The sequence below is a fragment of the Bubalus bubalis genome, chromosome 19 (genome assembly GCF_019923935.1).
Source record: "Bubalus bubalis isolate 160015118507 breed Murrah chromosome 19, NDDB_SH_1, whole genome shotgun sequence".
In the NCBI taxonomy this organism is placed as follows: domain Eukaryota; kingdom Metazoa; phylum Chordata; class Mammalia; order Artiodactyla; family Bovidae; genus Bubalus; species Bubalus bubalis.
In genome coordinates this window covers 38,168,437-38,192,887 of record NC_059175.1, presented here as the reverse complement: position 1 = coordinate 38,192,887, position 24,451 = coordinate 38,168,437, and the positions used below count along the sequence as shown (strand labels likewise).

Genomic DNA, 24,451 nt, shown 5'->3' with positions numbered 1-24,451 from the left:
CTTCTTTTCTTTTTATTCTTTTTACTTTATTATTTTTTATTGAAGTATAATTTATCTACAATGCTGTGTTAATTTCAGGCATACAGCAAAGTGATTCAGTTATACATACATATATATTTTTCAGATTCATTTCCCTCATAGGTTATTACAAAGTATTGAGTATACAGTAGGACATTGATTATCCATTTTATAGATATATTCATGTGTATATGTTAATTACAAACTCCTAATTTATCCCTCCCCCACCCTTCCCAGTTGGTAACCACTTTTGCTGCTTCTTGCTGTTGTTTCTGAGTTGGAGAAGGAAGAAAGACTTGTCTTATTGTCTAGCAAATTCTATCTTTAGACTTTGTTTAGCTAGTCTGCGGTTGTTGCTCAGTTGCTAAGTCGTGTTCAGCTCTCTGCAACCCCACGGACTTCAGCATGCCAGTAGGCATTACCATCTCAAGGCATGAAAAGTTCGGGACGAAATTGGTGTTTTCTAAATATCTCTATTACTGGAGAGACTTCATCTTCTCTTTATTTAATTGCACAGACCTCTTCCTTCACTGATATGAGTCCCATTGAGGAATATCCTGAACTCGAGGACAACTTTATGAGTGAGGAAAGGGAATTACAAGAGGATGGGGAGGAAAAGGAAGAAGAAATCCCTGAAAATGCGAATACGGAAATGATTTCCATGCAAACATTACTCCAAGTGTTCCGAGGAGGAAATGAAGTACTGGACGCTAACAGATTTGCCAGCCACCAAAAGATAGAGAACATTTATTTAGAGGTTGGTTGGATTCTTTCATTAAAGAGACAACCTATACCCAAGAAAATTTCCATCAATTTTGAGTGTATGGTCATAGAATTTCTCCTGAAATGTCTCAACATGTAGAAATTATGATGATTCCTTTAGTAAATAAAATCATTTTTAGCATCATCAGGATCATAGATTTAATTAACTTATTTTTTTTTCTTTTTAAGAACTTCATAAAAGTGTTTCAGGACCTAGGTTCCAAGAACTTAGAGCCAATTGAAGTTGCTGTTCTTCTGAAGCATCCTTTTATTCAAGACCTGATTTCAAGTTATCCAGATTATAAGATCCCTGTGAGTATTACCCAAAGATCCTAATACAGTCTTTTTTTAAATTGTCATTATAATTTTATTTTATTTTTATTGGAGGTTAATTGCTTTATAAATGTTGCATTGTTATATATATATAATATATAAATATATATGCATATATATATATGTATATCCCTTCCCTTGTAAGCCTCCCTCCCCCCTCGTATCCCACCCCTCTAAGTCATCAGACAGCACCAGGCTGGGCTGTCTGTTATATAATAGCTTCCCGCTGGCTATCTATTCTACGCATGATACGCATATCTACACATGCATATGTCAATGCCACTTTCTCAATTTATCCTACCCTCTCCTTCCCCCACTGTGTCCGCAAGTCCATTCTCTATGTCTGCATCTCCATTTCTTCCCTGTAAATAGGTTCATCAGTACTGTTTTTCTTGATTGTCTTAACGTGGTTGAATTCAGGTTCAGGGCTTGGTGGGATAAAACAAGCGTGCAGGAAGAGAAGGAGGGAAGAAGCTGGACTAGGCTAGACCAGGGTCTCGGGAAGCTAAGCTGGTAACAGCATCAGGCCAAAAAGGCTAGCCCTCAATACCGCAAGGCAGTGAGTTCAGGCAGAGTAGAAGTGACTATCAGTGCACGGGTACCATGATAGTTAGCACTATCAGTATATGCGTAATATGATTAGTACCACCAATAGCCCCGCCAATACTAGGGATAATACCATAGAGCTGCCCCACCAGGACTCTGAGGCCTTGAGTCTACCACAGAAGGCTGGAGGTAAATGGCAGTAAAAGCTGGATGGGTCGCTATATTCATGTTCTGCATTATTCCAGCCATCGAATGACCCTGGCCTATGATTAAAGAGCATGGGGAATAGAATCCCCCTGCCCAAGAGAACAAAGGAGACCCTGATCCCCAGCCAAGCGCTGATTTATTCACCAAACTCTCATCACAGTACACATTGTTGCTGTAACTCATCCAGTGACCATGTTTCTGAAAGAAGGGATGAGGGTTCCATCAGAGAAACTGTTCAGGGTAGGAACATTGAGGACCAAACCCAGAGAGGCTGGACCAAGTCAGCAGAATAAAGGAAGGAAGAGAGGAAGAGCTGGGGCTCAGAGCTCACACCATCACCTCGCACATCAACCACACATGCTGAATGTGCATCTACCTGGCAAGGTCCCCAACAGCAAGGGCTACAGAAGGCTGGGGGTGACCACCTTTCAGAATGTGGCAGGTTGCTACAACCTTCTCACAAGCCTCACACACTTAATAGCATGCAGTCTCCCTATTTGGCTTCTGCTCATGGTTTATTGGACTACAGAGAGTTAGCTGAGTTTTTGATAAAAGCACTTTCACTTTGATAAGATGCAAGTGATCTAAAGCTGAGCACTGAAGAATTGATGCTTTTGAACTGTGGTATTGGAGAAGACTCTTGAGAGTCCCTTGGACTGCAAGGAGATCAAACCAGTCAGTCCTAAAGGAATTCAGTCCTGAATATTCATTGGAAGGACTGATGCTAAAGCTGAATTCTCTAATACTTTGGCCACCTGATGTGAAGAGCTGACTCATCAGAAAAGATCCTGATGCTGGGAAGGATTGAAGGCAGGAGGAGAAGGGGATGACAGGGGATGAGATTGTTGGATGTCATCACCGACTTGATGGACATGAGTTTGAGCAAGCTCCGGGAGTTGGTGATGGACAGGGAAGCCTGGTGTACTGGAGTCCATGGAGTCGCAAAGTGTTGGACATGACTGAGCAACTGAACTGAACTGAAGTGTTTCCTTATCTCTAACCATTGTTGTTGTTGTTGCTTAGTTGCTCAGTCATGCCCTACTCTTTTGTGACTCCATGGACTGTAGCCCACCAGGCTCCTCTGTCCATGGGATTTCCCAGACAAGAATACTGGAGTGGGTTCCCCAAAGGATCTTCCCAACCCAGGGATAGAACCTGCGTGTCTCCTGCATTGGCAGATGGTTTCTTTACCACTGAGCCACCAGGGAAGCCCTCTTAACCATATCACATCATTATATCTCTACATTTAACCATCCTCTTTGTAAAATTATTTGGGTCTCTTTATTTAAACAGGCCCAAAATACTTGGATATGTGGTTGGCAATATTCCAAGTAATTGTCTCATACATCCCACAAACATCTACTCTTCACAATGAAACCCGTATGTCACAGGTCCCTTTTCAGCATATTACACTCCTACTTTCACTCATAAAGACCAGCTTTCTTCCCCACTTAGAATGAGAATGGTATAAATCAGTGTCACCCTGGATTTAGTGGGAACAGCACACATCAGAACTAGACAAAGAGGTGGAGAGAGGTGGGTGAGTGGGTGCATGGTTGTCACAGGCAGGATGGGGGGCAGTCTGCCAATTGTGGGATCTCCCTGCCTTTTCTGTCCTCTGAGCAACCACCATTCTGTGTGAGGTGGGTTCCAGAAGCCCATCTCTTTAGACTGCATTTCATCCTACACATTCTGTTCCACATTTCAGGGGAAAACCCCCCTATTTTAAACCAGCGAAATAATTTTCAGCTCCTTAGAATAATGTGCAGTAGGGTTTACCTTATCTTACCAACAACAACTAGGACCCTAAAATGATTCCACCATCACTTCCTCCTATTATGGGAGAAGAACTCCCTGCAAAGTCAGGATGATTTGGGGAACATTTTTACTCTGGCCAGAATGTCTAACTATTACTGACTTTTGCAGAGACGATTCTATCTGGCACATTCCTGAAGAAAAAAACTCCATCAATAGATGACTGACTGCCTTCGAAGATCAATCCCCTGAAGATGGATTCTGATCCTCAGGGAAAGCTGGAGTCAGCAGGGTTCTTATTACTTTGTGCATTTCTCTTATTTAGCAAGGAGTTTTATCAGCGTGCACCCCAGCTGAAATACTCCTGGCATTTTGAATAGCACAGGACCGACTCTGGCATGGCAGAACATCTGACATTCTGAATTGCTGCCCACTATATTCTGGGAGCACCTTGATGCACTGATGACCAAAAAGATCTCTTCACGTTCCCCAAATCCTGCTTGGTGCACAGACCCCTTGGGTTGAGAGCACCTGCCCCCCTCCCCCCACCCTCACCCCACAGCTGGAGCTTGTTCTGACCTCCAGCTTCAGAGTATGAATGTCACCTGACCCCCTAATAGTAGAAAGAGAGCTTGTCAGTCTGTCTAGCTGTCCGATGGTTCATTCCTTCATTGACAGGGTGTTTCTGCCGAGTCAGCTTGTTCAACCCTCCCCCGTCCTGGTCCTTCATCTCTCCTCCCTGTCATCACTCCACCCTGGAATCTGAGGAGAGGACATTGAACCACCTGCTAGAATCTAGTCGGGACACCGTTCTGACGAGAATTGAGCCTTTGACCTGAAAAACCTAAATGTGATGCTTGAAAAGGAAAGAGGTTCCCTTTCCAGTAAGATGCTCTATTCTCATTTTTACTAAGCAAATAAAGAAAAGGAAGAAAGGAGAAGAAAAAAAAAAATCTCTGAAGACTCAGTTACTAACACTCTCATCCTGTCATCAATTTTTTTGCTCCAGATATCCATGTGCAAGTAAATAGATCACATTTTTAAAATGAACTTTAACCACAGTGATGTTGTTTGAAGATCTTTCAAGATAAGTAGAGCAAAAACTAGAGTGTGGTTTTTCGGGTTAAAATGTTGTTTGCTGTTATAAACAGTGGGAAGTAAAGGTTGTCACCCAACAGCCCTGTGTTTACAAGATTCGTGTTTAGAACTAGCAAACATTTTAAAATACATATGAAAAAGGCCAGTTTGGGTAATTATTTTGATACGTGTTATTTTTTGCTCCTGTGGAGAGGTGGCCTGGCTTTGTGGTTAGGAGAGCAGACTCAGGAGCCATGTTGATTGGGTTCATAGCTACTGTGTGACCTTGGGCAAGTGACCCCGTGGTGCCTTGGTTTCCTCATCTGTAAAATAGGGTTAATTCTCAAATATGCCTCTCAAGGTCCTTGTACAGATTAAATGACTTAAGCCATACAAAGTGCTTAGCTCCGTGCTTGGCAGACAGAAAGCCCTCACTACATAGTAGGGGCTTCCCTGGTGGCTCAGATGGTAAAGAATCCTGCAATGCAGGAGACCTGGTTTGATTCCTGGGTCAGGAAGATCCCCTGGATCACTCCAGTATTCTTGCCTGGAGAATTCCATGGACAGAGAAGCCTGGCAGACTATAGCCCATGGGATGGCAAAGAATCAGACAGAACTGAGTGACTAACACTACATAGCAATGTTTATTACTATTATTATTACTGCTGGCCTCTTGGTGGTTGCAGTGCATAAGAAATATTTCTGAACCGTGCAAAATTTACACAGATGAACGAAAAGCCGGCATTTCATCTGCCAAGTTCGGTGTCTGCTCTCTGGAAAGAAAGGAGACTTTCACTGGAGAGTGTCATGATGACAGGGGGTCCAAACCAAAGTCCCAGGAATCCACATGTGGTCAAATCCAACTCAGAAGATCCATGTTTTGTTTTGGATTTTATAGTTATTCAACTCAAGCTCATTTATTTAACTTCTTCTTTCACAGATTTTTATATAGAGAGGTTATTTTCAAGGAAGGTTCCTAAATTCTTAAGAAAATGCTTTGCTTAAATATAACAAGATCATTGAGGACATGGTCACTGGGTGGTTAGTGAAGAAAGTCAATTTCCTCCAATAAGTAGATTTACGCGTGTAAGTGAACATTGGATTTTCTGCACCAACTCACCAAATGTAGTTTCTAGTGATGCACACATATGCCTCATAAAATGTGAGTCTCTTTTAACAAAACCTGTACATCCAGCAGATAGCCTTAATATCAAGGGTTCCATTCACTAGGAGATAAAAATAAATCTTTCGGTGTTAAAGTCAGAATGTCACAGGAGAATTTCTTAGAAACAAATGAGTCAGGACCTGAGTACATGAGGGCAAAGTACCTATAAATATAAATGTACCCGGAAGGGACACAGTCTTCAAGGTATCTGACTTTAAGATACACTCCAACCGCCTCTATTATGTTTATAACAAAATACAGTGGCTGCTTCAGTGCTTTGCATTTTCAAGGCACCCATGCCAAACATTTCTAGACTCTCTCAGCCTTTTCTCCACTGTTACTTAAAATTATGGCTCTTGATTTCAGCCATAAATCTAGCCAAGACTGATTGAAATATCTAGAGCTTATAATTTTCCCCCATGCTATGGAGTGTCAAATAATCACAGGTCAACTCATTCCTTAATCCCCAAGTAAATAGTCACTAGTCAGCAATAGCTGTTACAAATAATAGTCTCTGCAAAGAAGACCTGTCAGTAAGTACTGTGGAGGGTAGGACCAGAAAGGTCAATGGCAAGCAGCTGTTCTTTTTCACTTAACTTGCCGAAGATTGCCCTTCAGCTGTGGGAGATCTATATTTTCAAAGAACAAGCTCCTTCAAGAAAATGATTCACTATGTTTCCTGGCAGTGACTGATACAGCCATGTGGGTGTCACTCAGCAGGGCTCTGTTCAGATGCTGAACTAATTCATGTTTTCATGAGTAAAATGACTACAATCAAATAGAAACTTTTGGAACTCAGCTCTGAAGTAAAGAAACTTATATTCTTAAATAGTTCCCTAAAAAAAAAAAAAAAACCTGGAAAATGAATAAATGTAATTTTACGTTTTCACCTTATGCTAGCTAGTACCCCTTCTATTCAGAAAACTAAGATCATGGCATCTGGTCCCATCACTTCATGGGAAATAGATGGGGAAACAGGGGAAACAGTGTCAGACTTTATTTTTTGGGGCTCCAAAATCACAGCAGGTGATGATTGCAGCCATGAAATTAAAAGACAGCTTACTCCTTGGAAGGAAAGTTATGACCAACCTAGATAGCATATTGAAAAACAGAGACATTACTTTGCCAACAACGGTCTGTCTAGTCAAGGCTATGGCTTTTCCAGTGGTCATGTATGGATGTGAGAATTGGACTGTGAAGAAAGCTGAGCGCTGAAGAATTGATGCTTTGAACTGTGGTGTTGGAGAAGACTCTTGAGAGTCCCTTGGACTGCAAGGACATCCAACCAGTCCAATCAGTCCTGGGTGTTCTTTGGAAGGACTGATGCTAAAGCTCAAACTCCAGTACTTTGGCCACCTCATGCGAAGAGTTGACTCATTGGAAAAGATCCTGGTGCTGGGAGGGATTGGGGGCAGGAGGAGAAGGGGACGACAGAGATGAGATGGCTGGGTGGCATCACCAACTCGATGGACATGAGTTTGAGTGAACTCCGGGAGTTGGTGATGGACAGGGAGGCCTGGCGTGCTGCGATTCATGGGGTCGCAAAGAGTCGGACACAACTAAGCAACTGAACTGAACTGAACCCCTTCTATTAATACATTATGATAATATCTTAAATTTATTTGATAAACATCTGTGATTTAAAATGTAGCATAGTTGGATATTTTAAGTGGACAAAAAAACAGATCATTCTATCCCTAATATTAAAAAAAAAAACAGAAAGGGGATAATTCCCTGCCTCATAATAATCTGCTATTCTAAAATTCTACAAATCTGTAAACATGATTAATTTAGCATTAGAATTTTCCTTTAATAGAAGATGAATGTTGTTTTTTATTGATTAATAGGGAAATAATGTTTTGCCTTGCCCGTTTTGTGCCAAACTCTGTGTAATTGCTGGAGAAGGAAATGGCAACCCACTCCAGTATTTTTGCCTGGAGAATTTCATTGACAGAAGAGCCTGGTGGGCTACAGTCCAGGGGGTCACAAAGGAGTCACACATGACTTAGCAACTAAACAAGAACTGTGTAATTGCCTTTACAAATGTTATCTAATTAATCTAATAAGACATCTCTATTATTAGATCTTACTAGATGGGGAAATGAAGTCTCTAAGATCTTTGATATCTTTCCATTGGCAAAATTAATAAGTTGCAAGGCAGGATTCACACTAGAGAACAATTTTCTCAAAGGTAAAAACTCACTGTTTAATCCTGCCACATATTGAAGCCCATATTATTAATAATCATTACTTCTAATTCATTTATTAAGAGTTATAACTTCTCTTTGAATCTCTTCTCTTAGGATGTTAAGATAATTCTCCAAAGGAGTGAGCATGTACAAGGAAGTGATGAAGAGAGGTCTCCTTCAAGACTTACAGAGGAAAAGAAATGAAGGCACAGGAGTGGCAATGAATCTTCCAAACAACCCATGTATAAACATGGTGTTTGTTGTATACATTGTCATTGTAAGTGAAGAAATAGCCCCTACCAGCCTATGAGGGGCACTGTAAAGGGAGTCCTCCTTCCTTAATTCAAAGACTATTCTGTAATAAACCTTAGATTTCTGAGCCAAAATCCAAAGTAAGAAGGAATGCATTTTGAAGTGATTCTGAAAACAGAAGACACCAAAACAATATTTTCAAAAGTAAACAAGCACTTACGTTATGATGTGTCCCTGTGAGAAGTATCTGCATTAGGCAGATACATTAAAAATTCTCCCAAAGCTCAAATCAGGGCAGCATGGCTTCATACAGTTTATATTAATAGCTCTTGCTCCGTAAAATCCCAAGGTGTGTCTCACCAGTCAAGGAGAAGGCTGTTGTCTCAGCTGCTGATATAGTCACGATCCTGTTATCTATTCATAGTCCTTAATTAATAGAACATGTGTCTTGTAGAGATTGATGTACAATGATAGCTCTTTACTTATGTAAATGAGTGAATCTAATTCAGTGATACTTATCTCAAGTAAGTGATTTTGTTTTGTTGTATTTTTTAGCTTTTTATTTTATTAATATATAGCCATTAACAATGTTGTGACAGTTTCAGGTGGACAGCAAAGGGACTCAGCCACACACACACATGTATCTATTCTCCCCCAAAGTGCCCTCCTATCCAGGCTGCCACATCGAGCAGTGTTCCCTGTGCCATACAGAAGGACCATGTTGGTTATCCATTAAGCATAGCGGTGTGTACATGTCCATCCCAAACTCCCTAACTATCCCTTCCCCTCTGGCAACCATAAGTCCGTTCTCTAAGTCTGCGAGCCTGTTTCTGTTCTGTAAATAAGTTCATTTGTATCATTTCTTTTAGATTCCACATATAACGGACATCATACAGTATTTCTCCTTCTCTGTCTGACTTACTTCACTCAGTGTGACAACCTCTGCTGCTGCTGCTAAGTCGCTTCAGTCATGTCCAACTCTGTGCGACCCCATAGACGGCAGCCCACCAGGCTCCCCCATCCCTGGGATTCTCCAGGCAAGAACACTGGAGTGGGCCGCCATTTCCTTCTCCAATGCAAGAAAGTGAAAAGTGAAAGGGAAGTCGCTCAGTCGTGTCCGACTCTTAGCGACCCCATGGACTGGAGCCTACCAGGCTCTTCCATCCATGGGATTTTCCAGGCAAGAGTACTGGAGTGGGGTGCCATTGCCTTCTCCAGGTCCATCCATATTTCCGCAAAGTGAACAATAATGCTCTTTTCAGTGGCTGTGCCTCTTTGAAACCCTTCTGGGTCCCCTCACTGGCTACTGCTTCTGAGAATCTTTGCTGGACCTCACACACACCTCTTCTATTCAGCCCCTAAGAGTTGAAGGCCCCAGCACTCAGCCTTCTCTATCCACAGTCAATTCCTGGAAGACTCATCCTTTTCCAAGACTTTATGAGGCCAAAGTTGAAATTTCTATTCCCATCTTCTTTCCCCGAAATCCAAACTTCCTTCTTGCTGTGGACTTGATTACCACCTGGATGGCTTATCATCATCACAGACTCAACATATCCAAGCCAAGGAGAGGGAACCTTCAAGTCACCCCATTGCTCTAACCTTCTATTAGAGTCCCATGTCATGCAGAAGTTCATCCAGGTCCTCACCTGGATCTTACCCCTTGCTGCCTCTCTGATCTCATTTCCCACTATTCTCCCCGCAGCTCACTCTTCATAAGCAACAAGTATACGTTGTTTATTTTGGAACACAGAGGACACATGCCTACCTCTGGGCCTTTGCACTTGCTTTTCTCTCTGCCTGGAGTGATTTTCTCCCAAATATCTTCATGGCTTGTCCCCAGTTTCCTTCAGGCCTTTGTTCAAATGACACTTTGTCAGTAAGGCCTTCCCTCAGCACATAATAGAAATAACCTACCATCCCTATACATCTCAAACCCACTTTAATTTTTTTTTCCATTGCGCTTATCAACAACTGATAAATTGTATGTTTACTCTTGTTTGTCTATCACTCCACTAGGTTTAAGTTCCATGAAATCAGGGATGTTGTGAATTTTCTTTATGGCTATGCTCCCGAACCTGACTAAAAGCATAGCCAACTTTAAGTTGCATTAGAATACACTTGTGCAAAATGTGTAGGCAGATCACATCTTGATTGGTCACTAAAAGTGAGTGATTCAAAGACAATTTCAATTACCAGTGAGAATGGTATTCTATTTCTGGAGAGTGACACATTGTCTAAATCTGCTTCTTGTCAGTTCCATTCCCAGAACACTTGCCTTCAGGATTATGGGGGTAGGGGTGGTGATACAGAAGCTTGGGAGGTGGAGAGGAAACCCAGCTAAAGATTTCACAATTTCAATTTAGTTGGTTCAAATGTAGTTCTAGTTATTCTAGAGAAGGAAATGGAAGAGTATCCGCAAATAGGATTCAAACAAATAACATATTGTGATAAGGATGCAGGCAGTCAACTAATCCACTTTTTATTAAAGATTGAACTAGACAAGGCAATATTATATGGCAATGGAAAGAAATGAAAAGCAGATACAATGGCTCTGTAGCAATTCCTTGTTTATTTCCTTATAATTTCTTGCTGTAATAATGTTCTTACACAGTGTGAAGGAGGAAATGGCAGAATTCCCCTCCTGAGGCCCATTATCTCATCTAAACAGTGGGAGAGCAACCCCCACAAAGGTCTCCCAGGTTTGCATTTGCCGCCATGTGAGACTCCGATCATCATCAGGATTGAGCGGACCTGGGGGAGGAAGATGACCTAGAGATGAATGTAAACAGAGCTCTTGCATTGTGCAGGTTCCAGAGCAGGCAAGGGCGGAACTCCACACTCAAACCAGAGGCTGCATGGGATTCTGCCAGAATGTTCCAGGAGTTCATCTCCCTGAGGGCCTTTCAGGTCTCATAATTCTAGTGAATGCCCAACCATCTTCAAACCATCTGGTATCGCTTTTGCCTTCCATATCACCATGTCCCCCAGCTATTGCTTTCCTGAGGTGTCTCTGAAGTCTCTGATCTGGGTTGCTCTCTTCTGGATACACCACCATGGCATCCCTCTTAATGCACCCCAGAGTGTCAAACCCACTGTGTATGGATGTGCGTGCACACACACACACACTCACACTCATACACACACACACACACGCCCGGAGTCTGTGATGGCCAAAAGAAACTGATGACTTAAATTTACAAGTAACTAAAACTTCTAAGTCCTTGTTTCATGTGCTTTAATCACCTTTTCACCCATCTTAACAGAGCCCACATTTAAAAAAGAAAACAAAAACTAAAGTACAGGTATTTTCACATAACCCTATTAAATTCATCTCTAACATATGCTCTTGTATTCTGTTGTCAAGGTGTTAGATGACGGTTTCCAATGTAATCCTACCATATAGTACAAGGATATTGTCCACTTAAAAGGTGACATAATGTGTCCTGGTCTCGGGACCCTGAGGCAGGAAGGCTCTTCACTCTCCCTCCTTGGAAACTCATGGTTTTTCATCTGCCCTGGTGTTTCATCTGCCCTCTCCCATGATAGAACCTGTGCTTCCCTGCAAGTCCTCATCTAATTCAAAACTAAAGAGTTCATTTGATTTTAAATCTCCCAAAAGAGGCTGTCCATTTCAGGACTCTGGACATTCAACCCAAACACCAGTCTTGAAAAGCCAGCCTTTAAGAAGCCATCTGTCACATGATGAACAGCTGAGCCAACCTTTCTACCAGACAATGGTTCTGATGTACATCACTGCACTTTTGCTGTAAGTTAGATGACAAAATCCAGGGATCACCCATTTTAAAACTGTCTGAAAAAATAATGTTATAGCATTTCCTATGAAAAGGAAGGGAGGCTGATGCTGTTCTCTTCTAAAATAAATATTGCACTAGTGATATCTCAGTGAAGGGATCAGCTGGGCAAAAGATGGTAAAGGAAACAGAATGACTATTAACCTATGGTACAAGCATAAAATGCCTCCTTCACCACTTCCATTGGTTTCCACACATCTAACATGAATGATGGCAGAGAAGCTGGGGAAGTCCACTACTTAACCATAGCTTCTTTTCTCTTTCTTCCCCTGATTGGATAGCTTCCTCTTTCTTGCCTAGCTGTCCATGTCCACTTATTTCAAAGATCCATTCCCTTCTCTTTACAAAAATTGGTATTTTAGATTAATTAATGGGAAAAACATGAAAGGGGACTACCATTTCTTACAAATTATAGGTCAAGGAGGTATTGGCATGGCCTGAAATAGCTACTTCCAGGATCATTTCCTGCCAACATAAGACTGGCCTCCTTGGATGCTCATGCCACCCAGGCCCACCTTCTCTCCATCCTCATTCAACTCACCCACCAAACTGTCACCCTCTTCAGTATCTACATTTATACTATCTCCTCTTTTTTGGCACTAAATAATACTCTGTCCTCCAACTCTCGCTCCTATGAGATGAATCTGAGTCTTATCCTAGTCGCTCTCCTCTGGATAAGAATGTGGCATTTTACAGGGTTATCCATGACATCTTCATGATATCCTTGGGAACAAGGCATACAAATAAGGACTGAATGACAAGTGAATGTGTGATGGTGGAGTGAGTTTAGTGAACACAGAAGATTCATAACATGAATTATTCATTTTCCCTCTCCCTCAGTGGACTAGGACTAGTTAGATATAGGAGAAACTGACCATGTCTGTCTTACTCACTCCTGTGATACAAACCATCAACAAAGAAATCCAAAGAGAGAGAGAATTCATATGAATTATACTTGTGGTTGACACAGTGTTTGAAGAAATTTGAGTTCAATAATGCTTAATAAGCTTCCTTGATGGCTCAGTGGGTGAAGAATCTGCCTAAAATACAGGAGATGTGAGTTTGATCCCTAGGTCAGGAAGCTCCCCTGGAGAAGGCCATGGCACCCACTCCAGTATCCTTGCCTGAAAAATCCCACGGACAGAGTAGCCCAGCAGGCTATAGTCCAAAGAGTTGCAAAGAGCAGGACGTGAGTGAGCATACCCACACACATACATGTTTAATAAGAAAAAGAGGAGCCAATAACAAAGTTAGAAGATCAGTAATGGTAACAATAGATAATAATGGCTAATATTATTATTGAAAATTTTCTGTGAGTCAGGCACAGTGATGAGTGCTTTATAGGCATTATCTCATTTAGTCTCATAACTGTGAAGTAAGTACTCTTAAGATGGATATTTATACATAATGGAAATAACAGCTAGAGAGATCATATAACTTTCCCAAAGTCACAAGCTTGTAAATTATAGACATAGATTAGGAACCCAGTAAGAACCCCCAAAGCCATTGTCTTACCTAGTTTGCTCAACTGGAGTGCAAATATCCAATTGCACAAGCCCAAGATAGAGGAAGTATGACTTATCAGTGTTTAAAAATAAAAAGCAGAAGGTTTTTAGTCAAAGTAAATTGAATCTAATTTGCTGTGTGATGAGTCCCCTGAATAATCTGGTGTCCACAGAGCATCAGTGGTAGGAAGGCAGATGCTGATTTTCCTCGGATCAGAGCTGGTTAGACCTCACCTGCAATTCTGTGTGCAGTTTGTAGCCACACACTTGAATATATGCATCATTTATTTGTGCAGAGGAACTGATACATATGCTCAGAAGGGAGGAAATTCAAAGCCCTATAGCTTTAGCCTTAAGTAGAAAAGCTTCCAATGTAAGGGACAAAGGAGCCATCTCCAAACTATTTGAAAAGCTGTCCAGATGAGGTAGCTTTTCTGTGGTCCCCAAGGATGGACCTATACTAGTGGCAGATTTCAGCTGACCATGAGAAACTACAAGCTCCGTATTACGAGAAGTGTTGACAGAGGAAGGGTACCAAGAAGCAGGGAAGTTGACGGCTGTGACAGGAACTTAGAATTTGACCCCTTTGACCTACCCTGACTGCAATTCTCTTTCTACTGAATCAGGTCCTCAGCTCTACTACCCCAGCTGCCATCTCCCAGAAGGATGACTCCCATTCTCAGAACTGGGGCTCCATCCTTCCCTTCTCATTCTCCTCCCGCTACCTATCATTTCTTACAAACACCTCTCACATCTCTCCTTTCCTTTCAATGCCCACTCACCACCCTATTTCAAAATCCCTCCAAATCATTCTTCTAGACTCTAGAAATAGCACTCATTTGACCCCCTGTTTTCATATCTTCTCCCAAAGCCTCCATCATTCAATCCAAACCCGGCCTCTACATTATTCCCAAAATAATCTTTCTGAATCTTTACTTAAGCATGTCTCATTTTTGCTGAAAAACCTTCCCCCTGACTCCTTGCTTGCTTGCTAAGTTGCTTCAGTCGTGTCCGACTCTGTGCGACCCCATAGACGGCAGCCCAGCAGGCTCCCCCATCCCTGGGATTCTCCAGGCAAGAACACTGGAGTGGGTTACCATTTCCTTCTCCAATGCATGAAAGTGAAAAGTGAAAGTGAAGTCGTTCAGTCGTGTCCCACTCTTAGAGACCCCATGGACTGCAGCCCACCAGGCTCCTCCATACATGGGATTTTTCAGGCAAGAGTACTGGAGTGGGGTGCCATCGCCTTCTCTGCTCTGACTCCTTACTATCAAATAAATTCCACATTTCTTAGGATGTTATTTAGAGTCTGATTCTATCTCTCTATGCTTATCATCTTTTTCTACTCAATTTTACGCAGCTTCCCTCAACATGATTTCTCATACTTATTAATATGAGATAATAAATATTAGATACTCAATAAATATGAAATGGATTAATGAATGACAAGGAATGTCTCCTTTAACAGAAATTCTAGCAAGTGGAGAGTAACTTTTTACAGTAAAGATATTCCCATAATCTTGCTTGGATGCGTGCTCAGTCATGTCTGACTCTTGGCGACCCCATGGACAGTAGCCCACCAGGCTCCTCTCTCCATTGGATTCTCCAGGCAAAAATACTTGACTAGGTTGCCATTTCCCTCCTCCAGTGTATCTTCCGGACCCAGGGATCGAATTCACATGTCTTGGACCTTCTGCATTGGCAGGTGGATTCTGGACCATTGCACCACCTAGGAAGCCCTCCTATAATCTTATATGCTCCATATTCTAGATCTATGGAGAGAACCAATTTCATCTTGTCAGTATTATTTGTGTGTGTGTGTTTGTGTGTATGAAAGGAGGCTCACTTTCCTCTTCAAGTGGCCCCCTGCAGCTCTGGAGAAGGGAGGCTGCCTGACATCAGGGCACATCTGCTAGAGGCCTAATGACTCTGGAAACTAACGAGAGCCAGGACTTCTATTATAGTCAGCTCCTTTTAGCACTGGGAGCCTAGTCTAACTCCAAGCACATCAGCCCAGCAACCCCCGCCATCTGGGCTCCTTCAGGCCCCTCCCCCATTCCTACTCCTTTTTTTCTCTAAACAAAAGACTTCCTAAATCTGCTTCCAACACCTTTTGCACCTTATTCCGTCTCCTCTTCTACTTTGCTGGCAAACTGGACTTACTAACAAATTTACATTGCCTGTTGGAACAGCTCCTTCTGCCTCCAGAGTTTTCTCCTCACAGACGTAGAGCATCCTCCATTGCTCAAGGCATCACCAGAGAGTCTGTTGCGCCAGGGCTAAACAAATCTACAAGCACACTCCCTGTCAGATTCTTGTCAGAAGGACAGAGTGAAATCTTGTTTTTGAGTGAGCGTCAAAACAAATCTGGAAAAAGATGCCACTAGCATCTTGTGGCCACAGTTCAAAGCCCCAGAAGGGCCGCACAGGGCTCAAAGCAGCGCCCCGAGCTCTTGAGCACCAAGCACAGGCAGTTGTGTCTTTGCTCACTTCATGCTAACCGCAGGGAGACAGCAACACTGAGCTCCGTCTGAAGCAGCTTCACCTGGCTGTGCCCCCACAAACCAGGCTGAAACCACAGCATCCTTGTGCTCTGCGTAGGGCAAACCAAGCCATGCCTTCCCGCGGGTGAGAGCTGAGTCTTCTCCCACCCATGTCACCACCGTTTGAGCCCCTTTCATGGTAAAGCTCCTGTAAATCAAGGAGAGGCTTTGCCACCAGGCTCCTTGCACAAGTGTCTGCAGGAAGAGTGCCCCGAATAGGAAGCCATCTCCTAGCTTCTCACTCTCCAGGAGAACTTCACAACTCCTTTCTGAATGGAGTGACTCTAAATATACACTGCTCTCATTTCCTTCAGAGTGTGACTTCCTCCAAGCTGATAACCATGTTTCTGAATATTGCATTTTCCTAAGGTAGGTGGGAAAGACAGCAAGCTGGTAGTAATAAGTACTTTTTGGGTATTTGACATGTGCCAGCCACTCTTCTAAGCACTTTCTAAGAATTAACTCAATTCTCTTCTATAGGTAACCTTATAAAATAGATATGTACCTATCCTCATTATAAAACAGGAAAAATAAAGGGCAAAGAGGATAAGGAGCTCACAGAACTCACATAGCTAAGAGGCTAGGATTCCTACCTGGCAGGGAAGGAATCAGTTTTCAGGGTCTTTGCCCTTGACCCTTGGACCACACTACTTTTCTGCCATGTGTGGGTCAGGTAGAGGCAACACAAGGTATGAACACGGGTGTCAAATTCCCAGTGGTCCCCTCAGCTAAGGACTGGTCTCTTCAGCCCTCTGCCCTTTGAGCATCGCCTCCCTACAAACAGAACTTGGCCATCAGGGGACTTGGCTTATGAAATCTGACACCATTGACCTAGATACCTGACTTTTTTGTGGCCACCTGGCTTGTCTTGCCTGTGTTTGAATTTTCTCTGTCCTTCCCCGCCCCACCATTTAGATTCCATATATCTGACCACAGTATCTTTCTATCTGACACTTGACCTGGACTTGTGTGTTCCACTCATCAGCTAGCCCCGCAGCTCAGCAAGAGGGTGAAAACCCTCCATCCTGACAAACACTGAGGGCAGAGGGACAGGTCAGCTCAGTTCAGTCACTCAGTTGTGTCTGACTCTGCAACTCCATGGACTGCAGCATGCCAAGCTTCCCTGTCCATCAGCAACTCCCAGAGCTTGCTCAAACTCATGTGTATCCGGTCGGTGATGCCATCCAACTGCCATCAGAGTCACAGGTAAATCCCCCAAACACACCTCCCAACCTAAACTCCACTGAAGAGGAGTCACGATAAGCCAAGCTGCTTCTGTCGGCCTAGGCGCTTAACGTAACAGCCCAATGAAGGAGCATGGGCTTTCGGGGAACTTCTCCAATTTTTTCTACTATGTGTTTATGAGATGATTTCACATGACAGTGCAGGGTGCAATCACAAATGCCCGAGGGACTTGGCAGGTATCTAAAAAGTACGTCAACAGAATTTTTTGAAAGTGGCTTCTTAGTCTACCTTTAATGTTCCCACTTTTCGAAGACAGCCCAGGGTAGATTTCACTTGTCTCTTAATTCTACTACAAGAAAACAGAGCACAAGTACTATGATAAGCATCAGTGAAGTCTCATCCTCAGTGCTGGAGAGCCCATGGGGCACGGTGAGGACTGTCACACCCTAACTGCCTGCAACCACATGTCCCCTGGCTGTGCCATGGGAAGGCAGGAATTCCAATCCGCATGCAAAATCTCTTGCATTGTAAATATTGACTGTTAATTCAAATAGTTTAAAACATTGTGTGGGCCAATTTTGTATAAGCTGAATGATTACCCTCGTGGGCCATGTGTGTGGTCCGTGGCCTCAGCTTTCCACCATCAGGATTCCTAGGGGCAGTCTCTTCAAGCGCATCAGAGGATTGGTTGTGGCAGCAAGAATGGAGGTTGCTGCCAAACTCAATGCTTCACAGTTTCCATTAAACCCTGCACCCAGGGCCACCGCTAACTCGTGACAGCACCTTTATCTGACTCTCCACCAGGCACCATGCAGGAGACATCCCTTCCTGCAGCCTGACACAGCTTCATGGCAGGCCTAGTTCAGGGCTAATAGAGCCCAGGCCCCATTCTCTCTCAGCTGGTTGCATTTTCACAGTGCAGAAACTGCCCAACCATACACAGCCGCCTTGACATGGTCCCACCCAGCTTGTGTGGACACTCCAACCATGTGGATGAAAAGATAAAATAATCTGAAGGAGGAAGACAGTAAGCAACCAAGGTTCTCCAGCTGGTCCTTCTGCAAGTCTTGAGCTAGGCGTGCAGGGCTAGACTGAGATCAGAGGTACAACCCTCTCTGCAGCCCATCTTCTTATTGCCTGCATCTCCTATCCATGCTAGACATGGAATGGTGGAGGAGAAACATGCATGAGATAAATGAGGCTGAGCCTTGAAGAGACCTGGAGGTGGTGAACTAGGGCAGGTCTGAGAAGAAGCACACAAAGCCTCCAGCCATCTTCCCCAGCATTTGCCCACAAGTTCCTTTGATTAGGGGGTGGTTTAGCCATGCACCTCTTACCTAACTCTCAACTTCACCTGCAAGACTAAATCTAGATGGAAGAACCAACACCGCTTCCTGTCGCCACCCCTCCCCCTATGTCTAGGAACAGGCAAGGCCACTGAAGTGGTGATTACTACAACGCAGGTATCAATTGTGATCACACTGTCGTTCCGGAAACCACAGCTTGTGGGTCTCTCCCGAAACTGGCTGCAGACTCACTTTGTAAGGCACCCCCTTCTTTTCACAGAAATTCCCAAAGACAGAAGAGCAGGGTCAGGAGATGTATTCTCCATGCCTACCATGTCAGCCTGTCCCCTTTTATTGCCACCACCTTCACTCTTTGAGGAAATTAAATAATACTGTATAAAAATAAAACTTATCCTTTGAAAAGCTCATTATGAATTTTAGGGGCGCTGTGGGCAAAGGTACTCCCCCCATTCTCCTCCCATCCTCTGGTTCCTCACCTCCACCCCAGCACCCACGCATCCACCCACCAACACCAAACATCCCCACCGCTGAGCTGAACACGCAGCAGCAGCTCTGAAGCACCATGGGCCAGGAGGACGGAGCACAGTCTCTTCTCCCTGAGCTTCTCTGTGAGGCAGTGAGGCAGTTCTCTCCCACACAGGATGGAACATCTCCACTTCCATGCTAGAGAGGGCAAGAGAAGTGGCTGAAGAGTAGGAAGAACTGGCCTTCCCATGGAACCCAGAACTGAACAGCTGGATGGCCCCTTATCCCAGAAGCTCCTAGAGAATTAAGTAGGTGGCATCTGTTTGGCCATGGAAACCTCTTATTTAGATGCCAAATCTCAGAAAGGTCCTGGTAATAAACCATTGTTTCTCACGAGGAAACATAGAGTTTCCACTGAGGATAAAGCAGGAACCCCAATATAAACTTGGGTTTCTGGGAGGCAGAAACCCATTGGCAGAAGATAAATTCCTAAGGCAAAAATGTACCTGGAACATAGAAAGAGCTAGAGAAACTAGATTCAATAACAATGAAATGGCCACGAACTCAAGACAGAGGGAACTGTAAGGACAAGCTAAAAGGGCTATTTCACAAGAACCCTGGGACACAGGGCCTCTAAGGGAGAATAACACCAAAAGAAGACTAAGTTCTTTGCTCCCATCCAGAAGAAAACACTGCAGCCTCAACCCCTCCCACTCCCCACACTTGCCAGGACTCCAGTGTCCCAAATACGTCTGGAGACAGATGCCCACTAGGAGAAAGGAGATACAGTAAGTCCCCTACCTACGAACCTTCAAGTTGCAAACTTTCAAAGATGCAAACTTTCAAAGATTCAAACATGTGTGCCAGCCCTTGTATGCCAGCTGTTGTACTATATGACTGTACTTTTAAAGGTACTGTACTCCAAGATTAAAAAATGTTTTATTTTTTCTGTTTGTTTTCCATTTATATTATTTGTGTGAAAAGTATTATAAACTTATTAAAGTACATAATTATATAGCCAATTGTGTTAGTTGGTACCCAGGCTAACTTTGTCAAACGTACAAACAAATTGAACTTACGAATGCACTCTCAGAACAGAATTTGTGCATATGTAGGGGACTTACTGTGAAAGTGAAAGTCGCTCAGTTGTGTCCAACTCTTTGTGACCCCATGGACTCTAGTCCATTGAATTCTCCAGGCCAGAATACTAGAGTGGGTAGCCTATCCCTTCTCCAGTGGATCTTCCTGACCCAGCAATCAAATTGGGGTCTCCTGCATTGCAGGTAGATTCTTTAGCAACCGAGCCATGAGGGAAGCCTTCTGGACTTACTGTCTGCAAAAAAAAAAATGAAAGAAAGAAATTCCTGAAAAGAGTAGTGATGCTCAGAGGAAGGGACCAAAGTCAGTGAAAATTAAGAAATGGAAAATTTTTGGCGGCTCACCTGGTTTACTTGTGAGCATATGTAAAAACCACCACCACCCTCCCAAAAGTTCTCCAAAATACCTGGGCAACATTGTTCAGGAGGCTGGTGGTCCTAAGAGTAGGTGTATTCAAGGGCCAGAGAACTTTAAATTACCATTCTTATTATAAAGCCAGTTAGACCCACAAGGTGAGAAAATCTGGAGAAACTAGATTTAAAAGATTGATTTATTTTAACCTTCAGAGTCTGTTTAGCACTTCCATATATTTTCACTGTAGCCTGTATGAAACATTTCCCAAAAACACATTGCACTATATACAATGGATCATTGAGGGAAAAGGGGATTCTTGCCACAAGAAGATTCCAGGCACCAAGAGGGCAGTGAGGATGGTCCATTTCTAACCTCCCAAGATGAAGCTGCCTCCCATTCTCCTTGAAACCTGCAGGCATCCAGGTGCCAGCAGATTCAGTGTGAACTCTGAAACTGAGATGTTCCAAACTAGCTTGCCAGCTCTCTGATTTACAAGAAACCCAAGAATTCTTGTATTTCAAGAAGTTAAATCAGTCACAACACTTTAAGTGCAATTTTCTCTTGTGGGGGAATTGTATACTATTGCAACATGAACACTGGGGTGATGATCACAGTTCAGACTATGGGGATGTTACAGAAAAAGTTCAAAGGTACCCCCATGACACTGACTCACTGTCTGCCCTGTCGAGGTTTCCCTTGTCAGATAAACCCCCACTGACATCATTACATTTTCATATCCTCAAAAAGCAAGTTGTGTGGCTTGGAAAGTTTTTCTTTTCCATCATGCGTTAAACTGGAGGCCACTAACATGACAAAGTCAGCAGGAGTGTGTGAGGAATAAACGTGGAACCACTGGGCAACCATCTCCCTGGAGATTTGTGGGTGGAAAGTAGCCGTTAAATTTGTAAGAGGGTGTTCTTAAATATTCTTCATTTAGATAATACATGCACATGGAAAAGTTCAAAGCTTATGAGACTGTATGGTGATGAACAAGTTTCCATCTCAGTTCTCTATGCCAGTCCCACAATGCCCCACCCAAGAGTCAATTACCATTACCAATTTCTTAATTCTCCTTCCAGAGAAGATATTTCATCAATACAACCCCTGTCAATTTAACACAGATTGCAAGTGATTAAAAACGGAAATTTTCAAATGGTCAAGTATATATGAATCACCCAGGGATCTTAATACAATGCAGATTCTGACTGAGTCAGACTTGAGTAGGGCTAAGATTCTGCACTTCTAACAACTTTTAAGGTAATGCCAAGGCTGCTGGTCCTTGGATCACACATTGAATAGCAAGTATTTAAAACATACTGACTCTAATATATCCTGGTAAGAAACATGAATTACTTTTTGTAAATAGATCTGACAGCATTTATTAAAATTAGGAGTATTAGAAGTCTTCAACCCAACAATGCCATTCTGAGGCTCTAGCCAAGAAGGAATAAATTATAAAATAGGAGTCTCTGATATACTTAGAACTTGGTCTTCTTGTCTTAATTACTTCAAAATGACTTTCATACAAATGTTCAAGAAGCTTTTCTTAGCTCGCTGATGTTTACATGGTACTTTCCAGTTTGGTTGCTTCCAGCAGAAAAAAAGAAAACATCATAGTGATGATTGATATGTCAATAATGACCAGAGATGATGTGATTTGGGATTCCCAAAATCAATCGCTCTGAAGGGTAGGCTCCATAACCGATCAAATCCCCTTGAAGTCTTCACCGAGCAGTATCATCAGGTTCTCTTCATAGAGCTCAGCAGTTGTCACTTATCTGTAACTTGCTGTTTTCAAAGTTTGTTTTCCCCGAAAGAAATAATCACCGAATTAGCAATATATATCCCACATCATGGCGCAGAATGTGGGGCAGATTACCAAAGTATGTGAAGTGCATCTAATTTCAGGTCTTTTTATCCTCAGAGTTAAGAAACATTATTTTTTCCTCCCCACCACTTACCCACATCTGAGTGCAATCAGACAGACACCTAAAACAAGCATATGGCAGATCAGCTAGAAAAAAAAAAAAATACGGCCACACTTGCATTTTGTTTTGAAGATTTTCAGATAATATCAAAGATTGTTTCCAAGCCACAGTCCTGGTTTTAGAATCCAGGGCAATGCTTTAACCGTTTCAGAAATGAAGCAACATATAGAGTTCTAGTCCCTTCATCCTTCCAAAATGCAGAACACATTTTAATTTAATTTCAATGGCAAAAACATTAAACCTGGACTTCTCTGGTGGTCTAGTGGTTAAGAATCTACCTTCTAATGCAAGGGACCCGGGTTCCATCCCTGGTCAGCGAACTAAGATCCCTCATGCCCTGGGGCAACTAAGCCCATGTGCAGCAACTACTGAGACTATGCTGCAGCAAAGGTTCAATCCAGCCAAAATAAAATAAGCAAAACATTTTTTTAATGAAAAACCACTACACCTAAACAAATATGTAATCTGATACATTCAGTTATTAGCACCCTAAATGTTTAGTTTTATAGCAAATTGAAAAGTACTAAGACATCTAGACATCCAGACATCTAAAACATCTTCTCTCTGCTTTCTTATTTTTCTGAGAAGTTTCCTTCATGAAGTAAAAGATTAGGACAAAGATTGTCTTCCTTGTCACCTGCATTAACTGTTCTCACAGTAGTGCCGATGGGTAGCATACTATTTACTTATAGATTGTTAAGGCAAGTCTTCGAAAGTTGATATTCTGAGGGCTTCAGATACCTACCATCGGTAAACATTTAGTCTTCCTTGGCACATACCTTTGGGGCCTTCCGTCCATCCATGGGAAACATCATGTGGACAAAGAGTCCCCACACTTGTCTGAATGAGATGATGGGGGCCAGCGGCAAGGCAACTGGAAGAACCATAGCCTCTGACTCATTATAACTTTCCCTTCCAGCCACATACTAACTACCCCCATGCGGTAAGTATCTGGGACCACTCCTTCTCACAGAGCATTAGCCTTGATAGATTAAGAAGTTACCAGGGAGACAAAGTCCCACTCTGACTCTTCCCCATCACCTTTAGAACATTAAAGTCAATTGGGAATTCGGAGTTCTAGACCTGTTGCTAGTTCCTGGAAATGCAGCCCAACAGTATTTCAGGGGACAATAGGGTGATCCACAGATTGAGAGGGACAACTCTTAATAAGACATAATATTTGACACATATGAGTCATGTGCTTTTACAACTTGAGTGCCCCTTATCTTACAACTTCATGGCATGGTACATAGTAATTTGTATGAATTAATATGGCATCTTCTCTGAATTAAGGACAAGAATAAGAAATATGATATTCTCCAAGCAGTACCATTCTATAGTTCACAAATATTAAAGACAAACATTTACAGTAACTGGGGGGACAAAAGTGCTTCCTAATCAAAGGACAGTTTTTAAAAGATTAACTTTTTTCCCACAAGTTAACATCTATGAAATTGGCATGAACCTTCCAAATAATGTCATCTAGATTTGGTGAATTGCAATAATTAATTCCAAATTCACATATGAATGTTTTTGGTTCTAAAGCAATTGTAAATATTTGTAAAATTAGTGGTTCTCTTAATTATACCATCTCAGGATTTTTGGTTTTTTCTTTTAAAAATATTAACCTAGGAAATATTTTATTTATTGATAGCACCTCATTAAACATCCTTCTAGCTTACATAATTGACCAACATTCTGAAGTATTTGGTGCCACACTAAAGATATTTTCCTTTAAAGGTAATTTTTCTGTTACTATGGTTGTCTCTCTCTTTCCATCTTGGCTTGAAGCCTTACTGGCCAGGTCATTCAACCCAAATTCATTGACTGGATTACAACTCATGCTGCATCACTGTGGAAGAAGAGCTATATAACTCTAATTTTATTCCT

The 24,451-nt window shown here is 42.5% G+C and overlaps 1 protein-coding gene across 3 annotated transcripts in view; it reads left to right on the top strand.

Moving 5' to 3' along the window:
• SPEF2 (sperm flagellar 2) overlaps positions 1 to 8,438 on the top strand; it is a 209,611-nt gene extending 201,173 nt beyond the window's left edge. For 2 of the 3 annotated variants that reach the window (XM_025270631.3, XM_025270630.3), the window contains 3 exons: positions 536 to 775; positions 970 to 1,092; positions 8,167 to 8,438. In XM_025270631.3, the coding sequence (XP_025126416.2) occupies positions 536 to 775; positions 970 to 1,092; positions 8,167 to 8,256 (453 nt within the window). In that variant the 3' untranslated portion in view covers positions 8,257 to 8,438. Of the gene's footprint in view, positions 1 to 535; positions 776 to 969; positions 1,093 to 3,792; positions 3,821 to 8,166 lie in introns of those variants that run through there. The other variant, XM_044932613.2, reaches the window with a different exon arrangement.
• Positions 8,439 to 24,451: the final 16,013 nt, after the last annotated feature.